This window comes from Saimiri boliviensis, chromosome 2 (assembly GCF_048565385.1).
Source record: "Saimiri boliviensis isolate mSaiBol1 chromosome 2, mSaiBol1.pri, whole genome shotgun sequence".
Lineage (NCBI taxonomy): Eukaryota > Metazoa > Chordata > Mammalia > Primates > Cebidae > Saimiri > Saimiri boliviensis.
Genome location: NC_133450.1, coordinates 232111247 through 232130116, shown reverse-complemented (window position 1 = coordinate 232130116; position 18870 = coordinate 232111247). Strand labels below are relative to the sequence as shown.

The following is an 18870-nucleotide window of genomic DNA, read 5'->3' as shown; positions in this document are numbered from 1 at the left end:
CAAATTTCAAATGAATTAATGTGACTATAATAAACTTTTAAATGTATTTTAGTCATATGTAATAAATGTTTGATTTTTTATTCATATCTCTGAAGTTGCAAAGAGTGTGTTTCTTATCTGCCTTATTTACAAACTATTAGATAATGTTTAAAGTATCTTAAATGTTAATCTATTTCAATTAAGCAAAAGTTGACATTTAAAAATTTTTTCGCTACATGATGCTATTATCACATCACTCACAAGTATATTTTCCAGAGTTTATACGTTGAAACAAATTGAGAAAGAAATAACATTTGACATATAAAGGTGAAAAAAAAATCTATTTTGGTTGGGTTCCTTTGAAAGATTTTTATTGTAATGTTTTTACTGTGGTTCAAAAAGTTTAGTCAGCTACAGAAAAAATTGATTTTAATTATTCAACTGAATTTTAACATTTTAGTCAAAATGCTCATAGGATCTGATGTTCCTGTATTAGCTGGCTGTATGTCTTAGATATTAAACCCAAGTTAGAACCAAAATAAAAGGATTTAGAGTCTGATGGATAACCGTCTCTACCAACCATGCCAACAGTGACCAACCTGGGTCACAATCACAGCAGCCACCTCCACAAAGGGAGTGGGCTGATTGATTTCCAGGTGTTATCTCAATTAGTACTCCAACCCTTCCAGATCAGTTTTACAGATGAAGAAACTGCAGCTTGCAGCAGAGAGTAACAGGCTGTGAAGTGGTGGAAATGGGATGTGGCTTATTTTATATAGGTCACCCTGGGGTGTCCAGATAGAAGGTTGTGAGTACAGAGGGTATGCAAATATTTTACCTGAAGTTTGTGTAGCAATTGTTAACTCAAAAACTGATGTCAGTGTATGTGACCCTTTAGTTGGAACAAGAGTGAAATGATTATCTCTGTCTGGGTATGGCAGCTGAACATCTATAATCCCAGAATTTTGGGAGGCCCAGCAGGCAGATCACTTGAGGCAGGGAGTTTGAAACCAGCCTGGCCAACATGGCAAAACCCTGGCTCTACTAAAAATGCAAAATTAGGCCAGGCATGGTGGCTCACACCAACACTTTGGGAGGCTGAGGCAGGCAGATGACAAGGTCAAGGGATCAAGACCATCCTGGCCAACATGGTGAAACCTTTCTCTACTAAAAATACAAAAATTAGCTGGGTGTGGTGGCACGCACCTGTAGTCTCAGCTACTCGGGAGGCTGAGGCAGGAGAATAGCTTGAACCCGGGAGGTGAAGGTTGCAGTGAGCTGAGATTGCGACACTGCACTCCAGCCTGGCAACAGAGCAAGACTCGGTCTCAAAAAAAAAAAAAAATTAGCCAGATGTGGTGGTATATGCCTATAATGCCAGCTACTGGAGAGGCTGAGGCATGAGGATTGCTTGGATCTGGGAGGCAGAGGTTGCAGTGAGCTGAGACCACTGCACTCCAGCCTTGAAGAAATGATCATCTCGGAACTGGCATGAATTAGCAGTAGATGAACTATTACAGTCTGACATCGAAACTAGCATTTAAAATTGACTACATTTGCTAAGCCATTTCCTATATTTTTATTTCCATTTATTTATATCCAGGGAGACCCATTGGTGATCTGATACGAGGCAGGCTGATCTTTATTCTCTTTGTTTTGTTGTTAAACCTGGTACATTCTTTAGTAAAGCAAAATAACTAGGCAGGAACCATTCTTGATTCTTGGTTGAACTAACTGCTGGCCCGTGCCATATATAGATATTAACTCTGTGCCCCAGTCATGTTAGGTGATAGCATTTCTAGTGCAAAAAAGCATTCACCCTTTCCTTGTTCTCACACATGCCATTTTCTTAAAAATCTGAAAACAATAAAAAGTTATCTAAAACAACTTTGTTTGCTTGCACTCTGATCCTTCCCAGTGTTCAGATAGCAAGATGGAGTCAAGAGTGAAAACACCCCTCTTTGCCCTGGAGCAGATAGTGGTGGTGTGCTCCTCTTGGCACTCCCAGGAGGCAGGCCATGGGTGCATGGAGCTGTGTTCACTGTGAAGCGGATTCAGCCTGATAACATGGAATGAATGCTGCCATTGAAATAAAACCCATCCTGCCCACACCCTGTGATAGTTGTCCTACCTCCAGAGTCCTTTCTTCTTCCTGCACTGTAGTTTCTCATGTATAAATTAAGGGTGTGAGGCTGGAATCATGTCTAGATCCCTTCCAACTCTCTAATTGCAGATTCCAGGATTCTAACTGCAGGTCCTTTGCATGTTCCCATGGTGCTTGATTACCCTGCTGTGCGATGTGGCTTCTTGTGAGCCTCTTTACCATTTGATTAGGGAGGGATTTGTGGGATAGCAATTTAGAAAAGTGAACTTCGGCCGGGCGCGGTGGCTCAAGCCTGTAATCCCAGCACTTTGGGAGGCTGAGGTGGGTGGATCATAAAGTCAAGAGATCGAGACCATCCTGGTCAACATGGTGCAACCCCGTCTCTACTAAAAAACATACAAAACATTAGCTGGGCATGGTGGCTCATGCCTGTAATCCCAGCTACTCAGGAGGCTGAGGCAGGAGAATTGCCTGAACCCAGGAGGCGGAGGTTGCGGTGAGCCGAAATCGCGCCATTGCACTCCAGCCTGGGTAACAAGAGCGAGACTCCGTCTCAAAAAAAAAAAGAAAGAAAGAAAGAAAGAAAGAAAAGTGAACTTCATGGAGATTCCCATGTTTAGAGTCATTTTAATGGTATGGATGAAATTTAAACTACCTTGTAAATACAGAAAACGTAGACAATGTTGACTAAGCCAGGGATTGGAGAGATTGTCACATCCTTGTTAAACATCAGCAGTGTTTCCTTTAAAACAGCAGCTTTTTGCGTATTAGCAGAGCGAACATACATTGCTCATTGGCATGAGAGGTGGCAACATGAAGGTGGTATGTTCTGCAGATACATTGGTCTCTTTGTCTGTTTTCTCCTAGGGTTTTCCAGGAAACACAAACGCAGACAGTGTGGTGCACTACAGACTCCAGCCTCCCTTTGAAGCCAGGTTCCTGCGCTTTCTCCCTTTAGCCTGGAACCCCAGGGGCAGGATTGGGATGCGGATAGAAGTGTACGGATGTGCATATAGTAAGTGACCTTTACTCCCTGTGTGAAATTCACGGTCAGCATGAGACTCTGTGAAAGCCGAACCGTAAAAGCCAATGTCAGCATGAAATGTTGAACTTGACATTTTCTGCCTTTTTAAATAGCTGGACAAGTGGAACTGATTTTTATGGAAAGTTTTTAGTGTCTCCCCATGACACTGTGGACTTTAGTTACTGTCTTTAATAGTTGAATTTAGAGGTGGACCTGCACTGAAACCGATCTGTCTTTAGATTCCCAGAGTTTAGCAAAGTGCTTGCAACATGGTAGGCATCTCATAAAACTAGTACAATTCAAACTAACAATAGATGATGCTATTTTTCTGAAGCTGAGGTGGCAGTCTGTGGGAAAACAGGAGTGGTACTGGGAGCAGTGTGGTGATTTCTCACTGTCTCTTAGTGCTCTGTGTTTTTCTCCACTAACATCTTAATGGAACCTTTTGCACACCATGCTGTTGCTCCACTTGCTCTTCACTTGGTGGGAGCCTGTGTTTACTCAGCCTCTTTTCTCATCTGTTCCTTCTGATAAAAGTGGGAAGGATTTGGCTTACGTGAATATAACACAAACAAAAAGCAGGCAGTGAAGTTATTTGGTGGTACTCAGGTACACAGTTGTCACTTGATGACCTAGAACGTACTTGTATTCCTTCTTTACGTTATCACAAAAATGTTTTAAATTATTGCCAAAATGGAATAAAGTTTAAAAATACTCCTGTACGAAACTGGAGAACAAGTCAAAGAGTAGCCTGGATGGAAATGTCTTAAGTGGTTTCAATTTGGGTCAGACTGGAGGTTCATATCACATCATTTACACACAGTCACTTCCATTCTCTGCCTAGTCACAGCTTTAACTCTGCAAAATATGAATTTCCTAAAGCACAATAACATCTGTCATTCATGTAGCATTTAATGTCTCAGATACTGTTATTTTCATTTCACTGCTTAACCCCTGTACAACCCAGTTAATTTCCTAACTCTGCCTCTGTTTTTTAGTGTTTACATTTCTACATGGCTAAATATAATGGTGTTGCTTTACCTACAGTCTTTTTTTTTCTTCCTGTTACTGTTCATTTCCTTCTATCCCTGTTTTCAGGGATCTGTAACTGTGCTCTCTGTTCCAATGGCTAAGATGTCTGATGTTTAGAATTTCTCTTTGATGCTATGAAATTAGTTCCTCCTCTCATTACTCAGAAACAGCTTCAGGTTTACTGCCTTCAAAGTGGAACATGCTCTTTGATGGCGATTTGCCATTAGCTTTATGTTCCTTCATGAAGAGATATTACTCCAGTTCCTTGGGCTGGAGGTTGGTACCAGGAAGATCAAAGCCCCGTGCCTGATTCCAGGAAGGGCCAGTGGGCGGTGCAGCTGTCATGGAATCTGCTGGCACTGTTAACTTCTGTAAATATATGCTGTTGGCCATAAGGGACTACTAGCAAAAGAACCCAAACATGCAGACAGATAACATACAACCACTACTAACTAACTAAAAGTAATTCTTTAGAATAAGCGGACATCTACATTGTCTTTTTTTTTTTCCTTAGAAGAATAACTGTTCAAGTACGGTAATTTTATTTTCATTGTTAACAGTAATATAATCTTTTATAGCTTATGTTAATAATGACAGTTTTAGTATTTTCTTTTGTATTTCCACCGCCCTATTTGTTTTCTCGAACATTGCTTATAATGGTTTATGATATGCCTACCATGCAGCATCTCTTTCCATTTATTTATTTATCAATTTATTCCTTTTTATTTTAAGAGACAAGTTCTCGCTGTATTATCCAGGCTGGAATTCAGTGGCTACAGGCACAATCCCACTGCTGATCAGCATGGGAGTCTTGACCTGACTCATTTGGCAGCTGGACTAGTTCACTCTTCCTTAAGCAACCTGGCAGTCCTCCGCTGAGAGAGATCACCATTTGATGCCATCATTTGTTCAGACACCTGATCGGGCTCACCTCTGGGCTCCATCGATTCTCCCACCTCAGCCTCCTGAGGAACTGCCCAGCCCTAGTTTTATTCACTTTTCTATACTTCATTTACAATGATAGACTCGTTATTCCTTTAAACTGTGTGTGTTTTCACAGATTCCTGGCTTAGTCTGTGCATTTTTCTCTATTTCCACTTCCAGCCTGGGGATAGGTTGTGGTGCGGCCAGAGTTGCTGCTCCCAGAACAAAGCCAGATGGCCTCGGGCCCTTCTTGACACCTCTGCATTCTCCTGGTTTTCCAATCTCACCTTTGTATGCTTCTCTTCTTGCCACTCCTTAAAGGCTAACATTATCCATAGATTGGTTTTAGGTATTTTATCCTGCTCCCAAGCTCTCTCTCAGCCTTTATCTACTTCCATGAGTTTTTAGTAGCATTTACACACTGGCTGATAACTTCCAAATATGTATCCACAACCCAGCTCTGAGGCGCTCCAACCTCTGGCACCCACCTCTCTTCACTGGCCCAACGAGCACTTGAAACTCAATTTTCTATTTGACCCAGCAATCCCATTACTGGGTATATATCCAAAGGATTATAAATCGTTCTACTATAAGGATACATGCACATTCAGTTTTCTATTTTTATTCAACTATAAGCAAACAGCAGAATAAACACAACGTTCAGCAACTCCAGACCAGCTCCCATGAAGAATGATCAATTTAACAGACAAAGATATAGGGATTCCTGCTAGGCTGTCAGCCAACACTGCTGCCGGTCGAGATGGCCATGCTCCAACAACAGCAAAGCCACTCTCCCGACTGCTTTTACCAGGACTGCTCTTTAAAGGGACCAGAGCGAGATACTGATGCCTACTGAGGCATTTGAGATGCAGCGTGTTGGGGGTAAACTTCAATGCCAGCTTCTGGCTGTCTAGGTGAGCGACATCACCGTAAAAACCCACTGTGTCCTGTTCTGGACTCAGAATCACAAAGGCAGAGGCAGCCAAACTTTTTTTTTTTTTAACCTCCCTTAAAGGTTCTTTGATGCTTTGTCCTATCACTGCAAACCTGGTCTTTTTCCCGCCAATTCTTTTCTTCTTTACATTCTGGGTTGCTATTTTCATATTAACAATTTGATGACCCCATCACAGTACCAAAATATCCCCCAAAATGGAATTCAAATTTGACCAAAACATAAATCAGAGTGAGTGAGTGACTAAAATTATAAAGGCCAGGCAGCAGGAAAAGTCACCCGAAACCACCATCTGACTGCTCAGGTCTTGCCTGTGCAAAGCGGGGAAGGGAGAAGAAAAATCTATTATACATGCAACACTGAACTGGGGAACATGGCTTGGGGCCTCCAGGACAGACTGTTCTGGTCCCCAAGCTAACCCTCTACTTCCCAGACAGCTGCTCCTACAGTTTGGGCACGTAGTCATCCCACTCGGCCTGGTAACATGTGCCGGCCACAGGAGCCCCTAGCTCGTACTTTACGGAAGGACGCCACCTTGAATTTGCCACGGTGGTCTCCAGATCGGTTGCTGAGAATGGGCTCATCACACTTCAGTGGCCTGTCCTGCTCGTAAGCCAGCCAGACATAGCAGTGGAGACCTGTGCCCTTGGGAGGCCCCGAGCCCACATAATCGGAGAGGACTGTGCCACTGCTGATGTCATTGCCCTTCACGTTGACCACCAAGAAATGATGCCATTCTCTGTACTTGGGATCCTTCCTGCTGGGAGCATCCGGGTCTGTCAGGACCAAGGTAGAGCTTCCCTGAATCAAGACCATCCCACGAAATGCTGGTGGGTCTGTTCTTGACCTGGGTGGGCATCAGCACTTGCCCAGCTCGGCCACCACCACCCCGCCGTACGTGACATGCAGCGGGTGCTGCAGGTGCTTGTCCACTTCCTGCAGGCTCAAGGGCCCGGACCGCTTGCTGAGGTCACCGGCATGGCAGGGCCGAGCAGAGCGTGCAGCTGAGAGTGCCGCGGCAGGTCAGGTACGGGCGGCAGCGGCAACACGGAGACCTCCACACACTGGCCCGGGAAGGCGGGCTCCATTGTCTTGTCTTATAAAACAGCACCAGCAGCCACCTATCGACTCAAACCTGATTCTGTCTCCTAAATATGTCTTGAGTTTCTCTCTTTCCCTCCAGCTTAGCCTGAGTGAGCACCAGCCTCCTAAATTAGTTGTCTCTCGTCTTGACCATTCCAGTTTTTAGTCCACACAATAATCAAGAAAAAAAAATGCACATTCAATTATTCAAACATGATTAAAGCCACACCTAAGACTCTAGGATTGTTTCCCAGAACCCTAGACAGAAAAATAAATTCCCTGTGCTCCAATGCTTGTCCAGGCCTTCAAGGGCATCTCTCAAGAACAAAAAGGGAACTCCCAGGTTCTTATGCCAGAACCCGGTGAGTCCTTGATGCATCTGTCTCCCTTGCCCTCTTGTGTCCAGTAAACCACTAAATTCTGTATTCTTCCTCCAAATTACACCTTGCATGATTTCAGCTCTCTCTAGCTCTACTACCAACTTAATCTAAACTTGGTATCCCTCAGAATATGGAAATTGCCTTCCAAGTTTAGGTCACTCTGCCTCTGTTCAGAGCTGACTACATTATATTCTGCACACTACAACTCAAGTTATCTTTTAAAAATGCAGACCTAATGCAATTACATCTCTGTTTAATGACCTCGGTGGCTTTCTGTTGTTCCTAAAATAACATCCAGACTCCCAGCAAAGCCTGAAGGAGCTTGTCCCTGAATAACTCTCCAATGCCGTCTTGCTGCCGTCTCCTGCTACCTGTCCACTGTCGAATGTATTACCCTTTTTACTGACTCAAAGCCCGTTTTTTTTTTTTTTTTTGAGACGGAGTGTCGCTCTTGTTACCCAGGCCGGAGTGCAATGGCGTGATCTCGGCTCACCGCAACCTCCGCCTCCTGGGTTCAGGCAATTCTCCTGCCTCAGCCTCCTGAGTAGCTGGGATTACAGGCACGTGCCACCATGCCCAGCTAACTTTTTGTATTTTTAGTAGAGACGGGGTTTCACCATGTTGACCAGGATGGTCTCGATCTCTTGACCTCGTGATCCACCCGCCTCGGCCTCCCAAAGTGCTGGGATTACAGGCTTGAGCCACTGTGCCTGGCTGACTCAAAGCCTTTACACCCATGGTCTCCCCTGCTTGAAATGCTCCTTCCCCATGTTTTCAGCGGGCTACTTATACCTCCTCCTTTGGATCTTAGTTTAAATGACACTTCCTAGGCCCTCACTCTAAATTTGGTTCCTCATTGTAAGTTCCCAGGAAGCTGATAGTATGACTTCATGTGCAATAGTCACTTTTTATAATGTATCTGTATGTGTCTTATTAGCAACCTAATTTATTTCCTCTTCATTAGACTTCGGGCCACACCAGGGTAAAGTACATTCATTGCTGTAACGTCTGCACCCAGTACAGAGTCAGGAACATACTGAATGCACCATAGCTTTGCATTGAGTGAATGAATGAAAAAATTCAGGAAAAAAGTCTGATAGATGATTTTTAAAAAATCTGAATAATGAATCCAAATTTCAGACATTTATTTCTCTCTTATACTAACCATCCAGGTAAGGAAGGTATCTCAGAGTTTATATTTTAGTGTTAAAAACTGTTAGAACTCTAGTAAAAATAGAAAACATAAGATGTTACAGTTATATTTCCATTCTTCCATCGGATATTTGATGCCTCTTTATGTAATAGAAAGGCATTTTTTAACAGCAAATATTCCAGGTGAGCCATCTGAAAAGCCACACCAAGGGCCGGCAGTACAGGAGCTACAGATCATCACAGACAGGGGAGGACTCCAGTCCTCTGACTACCGATTCCGTTTTCTTGATGAGTCACAACTGGCGAGGTTTTACAAAGGATAATCATATTGATACTTGTTTTGATATATTGCTATATTGATTGATGGCAGCAGCTTCTTTTCTACTTTCAAGGAGAAACAGCATCAAGCCACATTGTATTGTACTTAAACATGTAGTTTTTGATTCTGTGCCTTCCTCTTTTTTATTGTGCCAACTTTAATTGTCTTCAGTTTCAGAGTTCTTTAAATCACTCCACTTTCTTTTATACTAACGCAAAAAATGCAACAGTCCTCTTCCTGTTGTTTTCTCAGGTGGTTAGTATCCTTCCCATCTCCTTAACTCCCAGTCCAGTAATGCAGATTTTAAGGGCTTATATTCCATTTCCTGCTGGTGTTTTAGTATTTTCACTAGGTAATACACAAACTGGGCTTTTGTCTGATTCACGTTTCTGTTAAATTAAGATTGGGCTTTTATTCCTGTGTAAGTCTTGGGCAATTATTCATGAAGAATAAAGAAAAAGGTTAGTAATCAAAGCTGACTTCATAAATAACCAAGAAGAGCTGGTTCACCATTTTTTTTTCCCCTTAATGGTGGAAAATTTGGTGGGGAAAGGGACCTGGGAGTGGAGGATTCTTTCTTAAAATTTTAATACTTGGAGTACAGCCCAGATAATTAACAGAATTCTAAAATGTCCTTTTCATGAAGATTTCTTTTATAATGTCCCAAGTGAAAATCATTTTTTTATTACTCACAGGTAATTCTTTATTCATGCATTTTCTGTTACATTTTCTTAAAACTTAGTCTTCAAATAGTTTTATATGTCATTCAGACTCTGTCTTATATAGCTATGCTATTACCAATGAGTCCTTTTCTTATTCTGCATTCTAGCTTCAGTTATAATTAGGTGAACCATATATTTGCAAATTTTGTAGATTGAATACAGTTGAATATTAGCAGTTTCATATGGATTAACTGAGTGCTATAGTGTTTTCTATAGGAACTACAGACAGCAAATGGAGGTTTCCATTAAAAAAAAATGAACAGTGACTGGACAAACGAAGCAAATTTTATTTTCTCCCTTCCAAAATTTTACTTGTCCTTGATTAGAATTTGAGACATGGGAAATTTTTATAACTCCTGAGATTGTCCAAGTGTGTATTGCTTCATTGGTGTTCTAATGAAGCTAGAACTACCTACCTCTCTAAAGTTCCTTTAACTGTTCCATCACTGTTGACATATACATGTTGTACTAGTTTGCATCACTAGCACCAATTCTGCACCTGTCCCTTGCCAGCACCTGTAAGTGGCATATGCTTCCCTGACCCCTGATTTTTGAGCTGGCCATGTGACTTGCTTTGGCTAATGATAGACAGAGTTGAGTCTATGGGTGTATACGCTGTTCTCCTCTGTGTCTACAATTAGCCTGATATAAGCATGCCTGAACTGTGAATTCCAGTAAAATGAAGAGAGATACATGCTTTACATATTTTGAAGTTGTTTCATTAAATGCATATAGATTGGGAATTGTTTTATCTTCCTTAAAATTGATTTTTTGAAATTATGAAATAAATACCCTCGTTTATTTCTAATAATACCTCTTGCCTGTAAGTCTGCATTCTCTGATGATAGTACTATACAGCTATACCAGATTTCTTTTGGTTAGTGTTTTTATGGAATATCTTTCTGGAATCTTTACTTTCAAACTTTTTGTCTTTATATGTAAGAACTCTCTCTTTAGTATTTAAATCCAGTCTGGAAGCCATTGAGTTTTAGATGCTATATTTAGTCCACTTATATATTACTGACATATTCATATTTGAAATGGTAGCAGACATGTTACTCCCTGTTTTATGCTCCTTTTTCTCTCCTCTTTTGGATTAATCCAGTTAAATTTTTCCAGGTTTTCTACTATTGCTTGCTATTTTAATTTTGTTCTCCTAGGTATTTCAATTACTACTTTATATCACTTTCCAAACAACACGAGGATGTAAGTACAACTTATGTTATAATTTATGTATAACTTACGTTAGTTAAACCCCTCCCACCACTTCACATTTTAGTTTCATACATACATGTGTATATGTGTACATATATTTTTAAATCACAAAATTTAATAGTTTTTGCAGTCAGTATTCACTTGAATTTACTTACATTATTCACCTTTTCTGCATTTTCATGCTTCTTTCTGAATCAAACTCTTTCAGCTAGAAAGACTCCTTTTAATATTTGTGTTAGCCCAGTTCTACTGGTAATAAATTATCATATAGCCTTTATTTGCTTGAAAATTGTCTTTATTTTATATGTATTTTTGGAGACTAGTTCAGCTTGATGGAGAATATGGTTTGTAGTTATTTTCTTTTGGCCTTTTAAAAATGGCATTCTATTGTTTTCATCATGTTTATTAAGAAATCAATAGGCAATTGATTTTTATCCTATAAGGGAAATGTGTATTTTTCTCCTGGTTACTTTTGAGAATTTATTCTTTGTCTTTGATTTTCGGCAGTTTTACCTTGATGCGGCTATTTTAGTTTTCATTGAATTTGTCCTCTTTGGATTTCACTAAATTTCCTTTTTCTATGAATTGATTATTAGATTAGTTAATTCTTCACTATTATTTCTTGAAAATATTGCCTCTGTCTTGCATTTCCCTGCCTCCTTTCTGAGACTCCAATTACATCTGTCTGAGATGTTTGTATCTTATTTTCTTTCTTTCTCTCGCTCTTTCTCTCTCCCTCTTCCTCTCTCTCCATCTCCTCTTTTATCTTTTCTGTTTATGCTGCAGTCTAGACATTCTGAACTGCTTTATCCTCTATATTCCTAATAAAATCTTCTGCTGTGATAAAACTGTTGTTAAATATACCAATTAGTTATTCATTTTAGTTACTGCAATTTTCAGTTTTGGAATTTCTATTGATATAGTCTAGTGAAATTCCTTATCTTGCTGTTTCCTTGGAAATATTAATCACAGTTATTATAAAGATTGTTAGTTAACTTCAATATCTGGATTATCTCTTGATCTTTTCCATTGTTTAGTTTTTGTCTTGTTTCTGTTTTTGATGTCTTGATAATTTTGGGTGAATTCTGAACATTTTGGACAAAAATTTGTAGAGGCTAGAGAAGACAAATGATCCCCCAGAGAATCCCCACCCCAGCCTCTGATAGGCTTCTAGATTAGGCACAGATCTTAATTCAAATAAGTGTTTAGCTGACTCAATGCAGTGCCTCAGTCCCTAGTTTATATATCTGGAGTACAATGCTTCTGTAGTCCCAACTGAGATTTGAGGGTTTTTACCAAAACTTTTCTTTGAAAGTCTCTGAATTCTCTCATCTGACTTCTAATTATGATGACTGTACAGAGACCCCTGCTTTGTGACACAGCCTCATAGCTGCCCTGCCACTTTCTGTTTGGCTACCTTGTCTTTTGCTCATTGCTCCTTAGGAGTTGACTAGTGCTTCAAGGGTAAAAGCAGAAAGAGTATTCTGAACTTATCTTCTAAGATCTTGACATTCTCGAGTCCTGGCTATTTTAGTAGATCTTTAAAACTTTCAAGAAGGTTATTTAAGCCAGGCGCGGTGGCTCACGCCTGTAATCCCAGCACTTTGGGAGGCCAAGGCTGGTGGATCACGAGGTCAAGAGATCGAGACCATCCTGGTCAACATGGTGAAACCCCGTCTCTACTAAAAATACAAAAATTAGCTGGGCATTCTGGCGCACGCCTGTAGTCCCAGCTACTCAGGAGGCTGAGGCAGGAGAATTGCCTGAACCCAGGAGGCAGAGGTTGCAGTGAGCTGAGATCATGCCATTGCACTCCAGCCTGGGTAACAAGAGCAAAACTCTGTCTCAAAATATATATACATATATATACACATTTTATACTTGTCCTTGGTAAGAAGTTAAGTCTTCTGAATGTTTGCTTGTCATAACTGAAAATACAACTTCATTTCTTTTAATGCCCTGGGAAATGTATTGAAGAAAACAAAGTGTATATAACTTTTTTCATATAATACAATGGGCTTAATGTCTTGGAAAATTATTTTTCTATAAAACACTGAAATGTTAATTAAATTTCAACAAATATTTTCAAAAAATAAATAGAGCTGGTCACAGTGTCTCATGCCTGTAATCCCAGCACGTTAGGAGGTCAAGGCAGGCAGATTGCTTGATTACCCAGCCTAGGCAACATGGAAAAACCCCTACAGAAATCTCTACAAAAACCACAAAAATTATCACATGGTGGTGTGTGCCTGTAGCCCTAGCTATTCAGTAGGCTGAGGTGTGAGGATCACTTGATCTCACAGAGGTTAAGGCTGTAGTGAGCCAAGATCATGCCACTGCAATCCAGCCTTGGTGACAGAGTGAGACCCTGTCTCAAAAAAAAAAAAATTTAATATAAAAAAATAGAAACTCAAAATAAGATGAAAAAGTAAATCCGTGTCCATCATAAATAAGTTGAAGAACTGGAATCCTGCTCACAGAGGATTCCAGACTCTGTGCAATTGACTATTTATCTTTACCAGGAAATGGGAGAAGGAGTAAAGAGAACAGTGGGGAAAGATCATGCATGAAAATTAAAGAGAGAGATCAAGGCCTTTACTTAGAATGTAGAAGCAAGGCCTGTTTGCCCTAAGTTCCTCTTATACCCAGAAGGAAAGAATTTATGTGAGTGAATAAAGGCAAATACTTCCTAGGAAAGTTTTGTGTATTCATCAATTGCGGGATTCAATATCATCATCCTCCCCAAATTGATCCATAGAATCCCAATACATCTATTCTAACTTATTACATTAAAACAGATCATCTCTAGTCTTTAGAGAAATAAAAAAAAATCACATTGAGAAACCACTATACATCTAGCAGAATGGCTAAAATTAAAAAGGGTGAAAACACCAAGTGTTTGGCAAAGATATGGAATTCTCATACATTGCTGGTGGGAAATGTGAAAATGATACCATCACTTTGGGAAACAATTTGGCATTCTTCTAAGTTAAATATACACTTAATATATAACTCAGCACTTCCACTCCCATGTATTTACCTGGGAGAAATGAATGCATATGTCGACATAAAGATGTACGTGTAAATGTTCCTAGCAGCTTTATTTATAAAAGTTTAAACCTGGAAACAGTTCAAATGTCTATCAGCAGGTAAATGGTAAACAAGTTGTCAAATAGTTGAATACCCCAAACAATAAGAAAGAACAGACTGTTGATATATGCAACAGCATGCGTGTATCTCAAGAACATTACACTTAGCAAAGGAACACAGACACAAAAGAATACATACGCATGATACAATTTTATGAAATTTTGGAACTGACAAAATGAATCTGTAGTTACAGAGTACAGATCATTGGTTTCCTGGGTCTGGGTCTGGGTGGCAGTGTTGAGGGTTTTATAAAAATGGCAATTAGTGAGTTGATATGAAATTGCCTGTAACTTGATTTGTTGGCAATAACCTAGGTATATATGTTTGTTAAAACTCATTGAACTGTAACCTTTAATTTATTGAATATAAATTATAACTATGGAAATGATATTCATATTTCCAAATTGGAATTATGGGGTTCTTTTTGTTGTTTTTTTGAGAGGGAGTCTCATTCTGTCACCCAGGCTGGAGTGCAGTAGAGTGATCTTGGCTCACTACAACCTCTGACTCCTGGGTTCAAGCTCTTCTCCCTCCTCAACCTCCTAAGTAGTGTGTGCACCACCACACTAAGCTGATTTTTTGTATTTTTGGTAGATGAGGTTTTACCATGTTAGCCAGGCTGGTCTCGATCTCCTGACCTCAAATGATCTGCCTGCCTTGGCCTCCCAAAGTGCTGGGATTACAGTGTGAGCCACTATGCCTGGCCCCATATTGGAATTAATATTCAATTTATTTAGAGTAAACTTCTTTAATTTGCCCATTATCCTTGATAAGTCATCCTGAAGCCTTAGTGTACATCACAACAACCTAGTTAGCTTAGGAAATATGCAGACCCCTGAGTCTCACCCACAGAAATCCTAATTCATGGTTTGGCTGAGGTTCATGTTCTAAAGTCTCCAAGCAATCACTTTTAGTCGATCTGACTAGGAGGTTGATACAACACTTTAGGGAAATTTCTGCGGAATAGTGTTTTTTTGTTGTTGCCATTGTTGTTACAAAAAAGTAAGACATCAGCGTTAGCACCGTACAGAATCTTGCTGTTTTCAAACAATATTTTCCTCTCACTGTTGATATGTTTCCCCTGAAAAGGGGGTGCAATGTTGGATTGGGATGAGACATGCCTATTCTTAGAAGATAGTGAGAAGCAGAAAAGTAATGCTATGGTAATGAGAAGCCAGAATTAAGAGTAGATTCTTGGTGTGAAAAATGTGAAGGTAAGCCAGGCGCGGTGGCTCATGCCTGTAATCCCAGTGCTTTCGGAAGCTGAGGCAGGCGTATTGCTTGAGCCCAGGGATTCAAGACCAGCCTTGGGATCAGAGTGAGACCCTGTATAAAAAATTTTAAAAATTAGTCAGGCATTGTAGTGTATGCCTGTAGTCCCAGCTGCTTGGGAGGCTGAGGCTAGAGGATGGCTCGAGGCCAGTAGTTCACGGCTGCAGTGAGCTGTGAAGGTACCACTGCACTACAGCATGGGCAACAAAGTGAGTCTCTGTTTCTAACAAAAGTAAAATGAAGGTAAAATATGGTATAAGGAAATAAAGAAAGTAGCAACTCGGAATTACTTAATTATTTGTTTTAGCTTCTCAGAGACTTAACACTTTGCAGGAGTCTAAAGCAGATAGATTCCTTCCTTATCCTTTCTTGGAAGTCATTCTGGGCCAAATGCCTGTTTACAGAAACATCACTGTGAACGTGGCAAAAATCATCATATTTCAGGATTATATGTCCTCTTTTCTATATGGTGGGTTCCTTACAAGTAATTCATTGCCTTCTGCATTTTTATCTTTCACCTAGCACATGGAAGGCTTTCAGTGAATATTAGCTATATGAATGAGGACATAACATATTTTAGCAAAATTACTTCGACACAGTTCTTCCTAGACATGTGAATATTTTATGACAAACTTCTTTATCTTGCAAGAAGAGTTAGTATTCGGGAACATCGTGAACACATCTGTCCTTAGCTCTTTCAGTACTTTTTAAGGAAGTGTGGCAAAGACATAATCGCACCAATAATCTTCAAGTATCATTTTTAAACTCTCATGGTCCTCTAACATTAGAAAATGAGGAAGATATATTAACACTTCTGAGTAAGATGTAGGTCACCAGTGATTGAAGTGAGTCAGACCAGGAACAAGCTGGTTGGCAGAGAAGGGGTTGTATAATTGTGGATGAATGGTTGTAAATCTCTTTTTCCTGATGGAAACTGAAGATTTCCTAGGTCCTTCAAAAATTAAATCTGTTATCATTTTAAGCTGTCTACTTTCCTATAAACCCCCTATGAGCTATTTTAAACTCATTTCCATCTGTTTTCTCTGCCCAGGGCCCTGACAGTAATAATGAGGCCAGTGTCCGCTGAGGGCACCCCACGTGCCTAGCACTGTTGTAAAAGTACAAATATTAACTCATTTAACCCTCACAACAACCTTGTAAGAGAGAAGTGTATGTGTTCTCACTTCACGTATGAGGAAATTGAGACACAGAGAAGCTATGTAACTTATCCATGATGGAACCAGGATTCAAGCCCACGCAGTATATACTCTAGTGTACGAGAAAATGTAGCTCCTGATCTAATGGTGGCAGACTAATTTCACACAAGGATTTTTTTCTGACAGGTTTTTGATAAAATATTAAATATGCTACTGAAATTGTTTTATCTCAGTGTTTCATTCAAATATATATTGTAGGGGAATATTTGCATTGATTATGGCTAGTTAGGAGAACCTAACCGTAATTTTTCTTGAGACAAGGTCTTGCTCTATTTGGAGTGCAGTGGTACAGTCATGGCTCACCGCAGCCTCAAACTCCTGGGCTCAAGCAATCCTCCCACCTCAGCCTTCCACGAAGCTGGGTCTATAGGCAAGTGCGACCAATCTCGCCACGTTGCCCAGGCTGGTCTCAAATGCTTGGGCTCAAGTGATCTCCCTGCCTCTGCCTCCCAAAGGGCTGGGATTACAGGCATGAGCTCTGCACCTGGCCAGCTGGGAAAACTTTTCTTTGCTCTTGCAACTGTTTTAAAATGCTAAAATATGACTTTTGTGGACAAGTGGGAAACAAGTTTACTTTTTAGCATTACTTCTAAGCACCAAGATTTGAAATTTTGCATCTCCTGTGGGAGGATCTTACTCAAGAGGAACTATGAGGGAGTTGTCCCTCTCCAGTGCCAATCTCGGAGAACTCATTACTGCTTACTTATTAAACTAAGTTCTCTCCATCTCAAACATAATTGTTTTAGTTTCATATTTTTATGTATTGACTTCATAAATCATAGTTGAGCATTTTATGCTTTTTAGAGAGTTTGAATTTGCAATTCATTAATCTGTTTTTATTTTAAAATATGCATAATGAGCTATAAGTATATTGTTAAATTTCTGGATACAAGCACTAACAGTTACAATGAAGAGAAAATCAAGGCATTATCTAAAGGACAAAAGAGTTGCAAGGTCATTGCTTTGTCTCTTTTACTTGATAAGTTTTTTACTATTCTATTTTGCCTGAGGGAAACATTCCAGGAAATATACTTCACATGCCTTAGAAGATCAATACTGCTTTTGGAGAGTAATAGGAAACATAGTGAGAATGAGAAAAAGAAACATATAGGTTGCAATAATCCAGAAAAAAACCTTCAAGAAGAAAACATTTTTTGTTAGTCAACTAAAAAAATATAGCTCAAATAGTAGCATTTTCTTCAAGCAACAAATAAAGACATGATAAAAACCTAAGTATTAGGGCATTGCTAAAAATGTGAAAGTCTGTAGTCAGTCTTTTTCGAGTCTCCCTTTGTTTATGACCATGAAATAATAATATTAGATGTCTTCATTTATATTTGACAGAGAGTTTTGCTTTTCTCATGAACATATAATAAATTATATAACAAGGAATAATTGTTTAGTTTACACATATTTTACTCAGAATGTAGTGTTCATTCATTATGCAGTTGATACATTAATTCCATATAAGGAATTAACCCAATGTGAGAAAATCAGACTTCTAAATTTTTAAATGATAGCTATATAAAATGGACAATTTTTGAAGTGTGGCTTATTATCTATATTTTAAATAATGTGAATAAAATGGATAGCCATGCAAAAAGTGCTAGTAGTATTTTTGTGAAATTAAATATGATAATTAAACAAATAATGCCATCATATTGGCTTGAATGACATCAGCTAGTTAGCTTCAAATAGTTTCATATTTCACTGGGTTTTCATGCATCTTCATTTATTAAATAAATATATTTTTCAAAGGAAAATTGCTTATTTTTCTTCTTTTTACTTTTTGAAAAAGAGATTTTCTGGGTAATATTCATTACTTCATGTGATTTTGACAAATGTATCAAATATTATTTTATATTACTGATAAAATAACTTGTTTTTTTGATGAACTGAACATATGTGACATTTATAGTGAAATTGTAAGACCCTGTCAGAGAGCTGAGAGAGTGTGGCAGCACTGGAATTCTGACAAGCTATAGCAAGAAGAACCCAAACAGATGTTAAGGCCATGTTTTCTCAACAAAGCATCCAAAAAAACAAAACCTCTGTGCTTTTATCAGTCAGGGCTCTCCAGATAAATGGAACCAATAGGATGTGTGGGTTCACATCTGTGTGTGTGTGTGTGTGTGTGTGTGTGTGTGTGTGTGCATATAGAGTTATTTAAGGAATTGGCTTACTGGATTGTAGGGACTGGCAAGTCCTAGGTAAGAGTTCATATTGCAGCTGGAGTCCAAAGGTAGTCTGGAGGCAAAATTCCTCTTCCCTAGAGAACCTCAGTTTTCTTTCTTTCTCTTACGGCCTTCAGCTGATTGGATGAGGCCCACCTACATTATGGGGTT

At 39.5% G+C, this 18870-nt stretch overlaps 1 protein-coding gene and 1 pseudogene across 1 annotated transcript in view; one reads left to right on the top strand and one right to left on the bottom strand.

The window, feature by feature from the left end:
* LOC101042863 (contactin-associated protein-like 3) overlaps positions 1–18870 on the top strand; it is a 229892-nt gene that overhangs the window by 108571 nt on the left and 102451 nt on the right. The window contains 1 exon segment of the mRNA XM_039475023.2: positions 2951–3098. Coding sequence (XP_039330957.1) covers positions 2951–3098 — 148 coding nt within the window.
* Positions 6085–8957, bottom strand: LOC104653423 (phosphatidylethanolamine-binding protein 1 pseudogene; annotated as a pseudogene).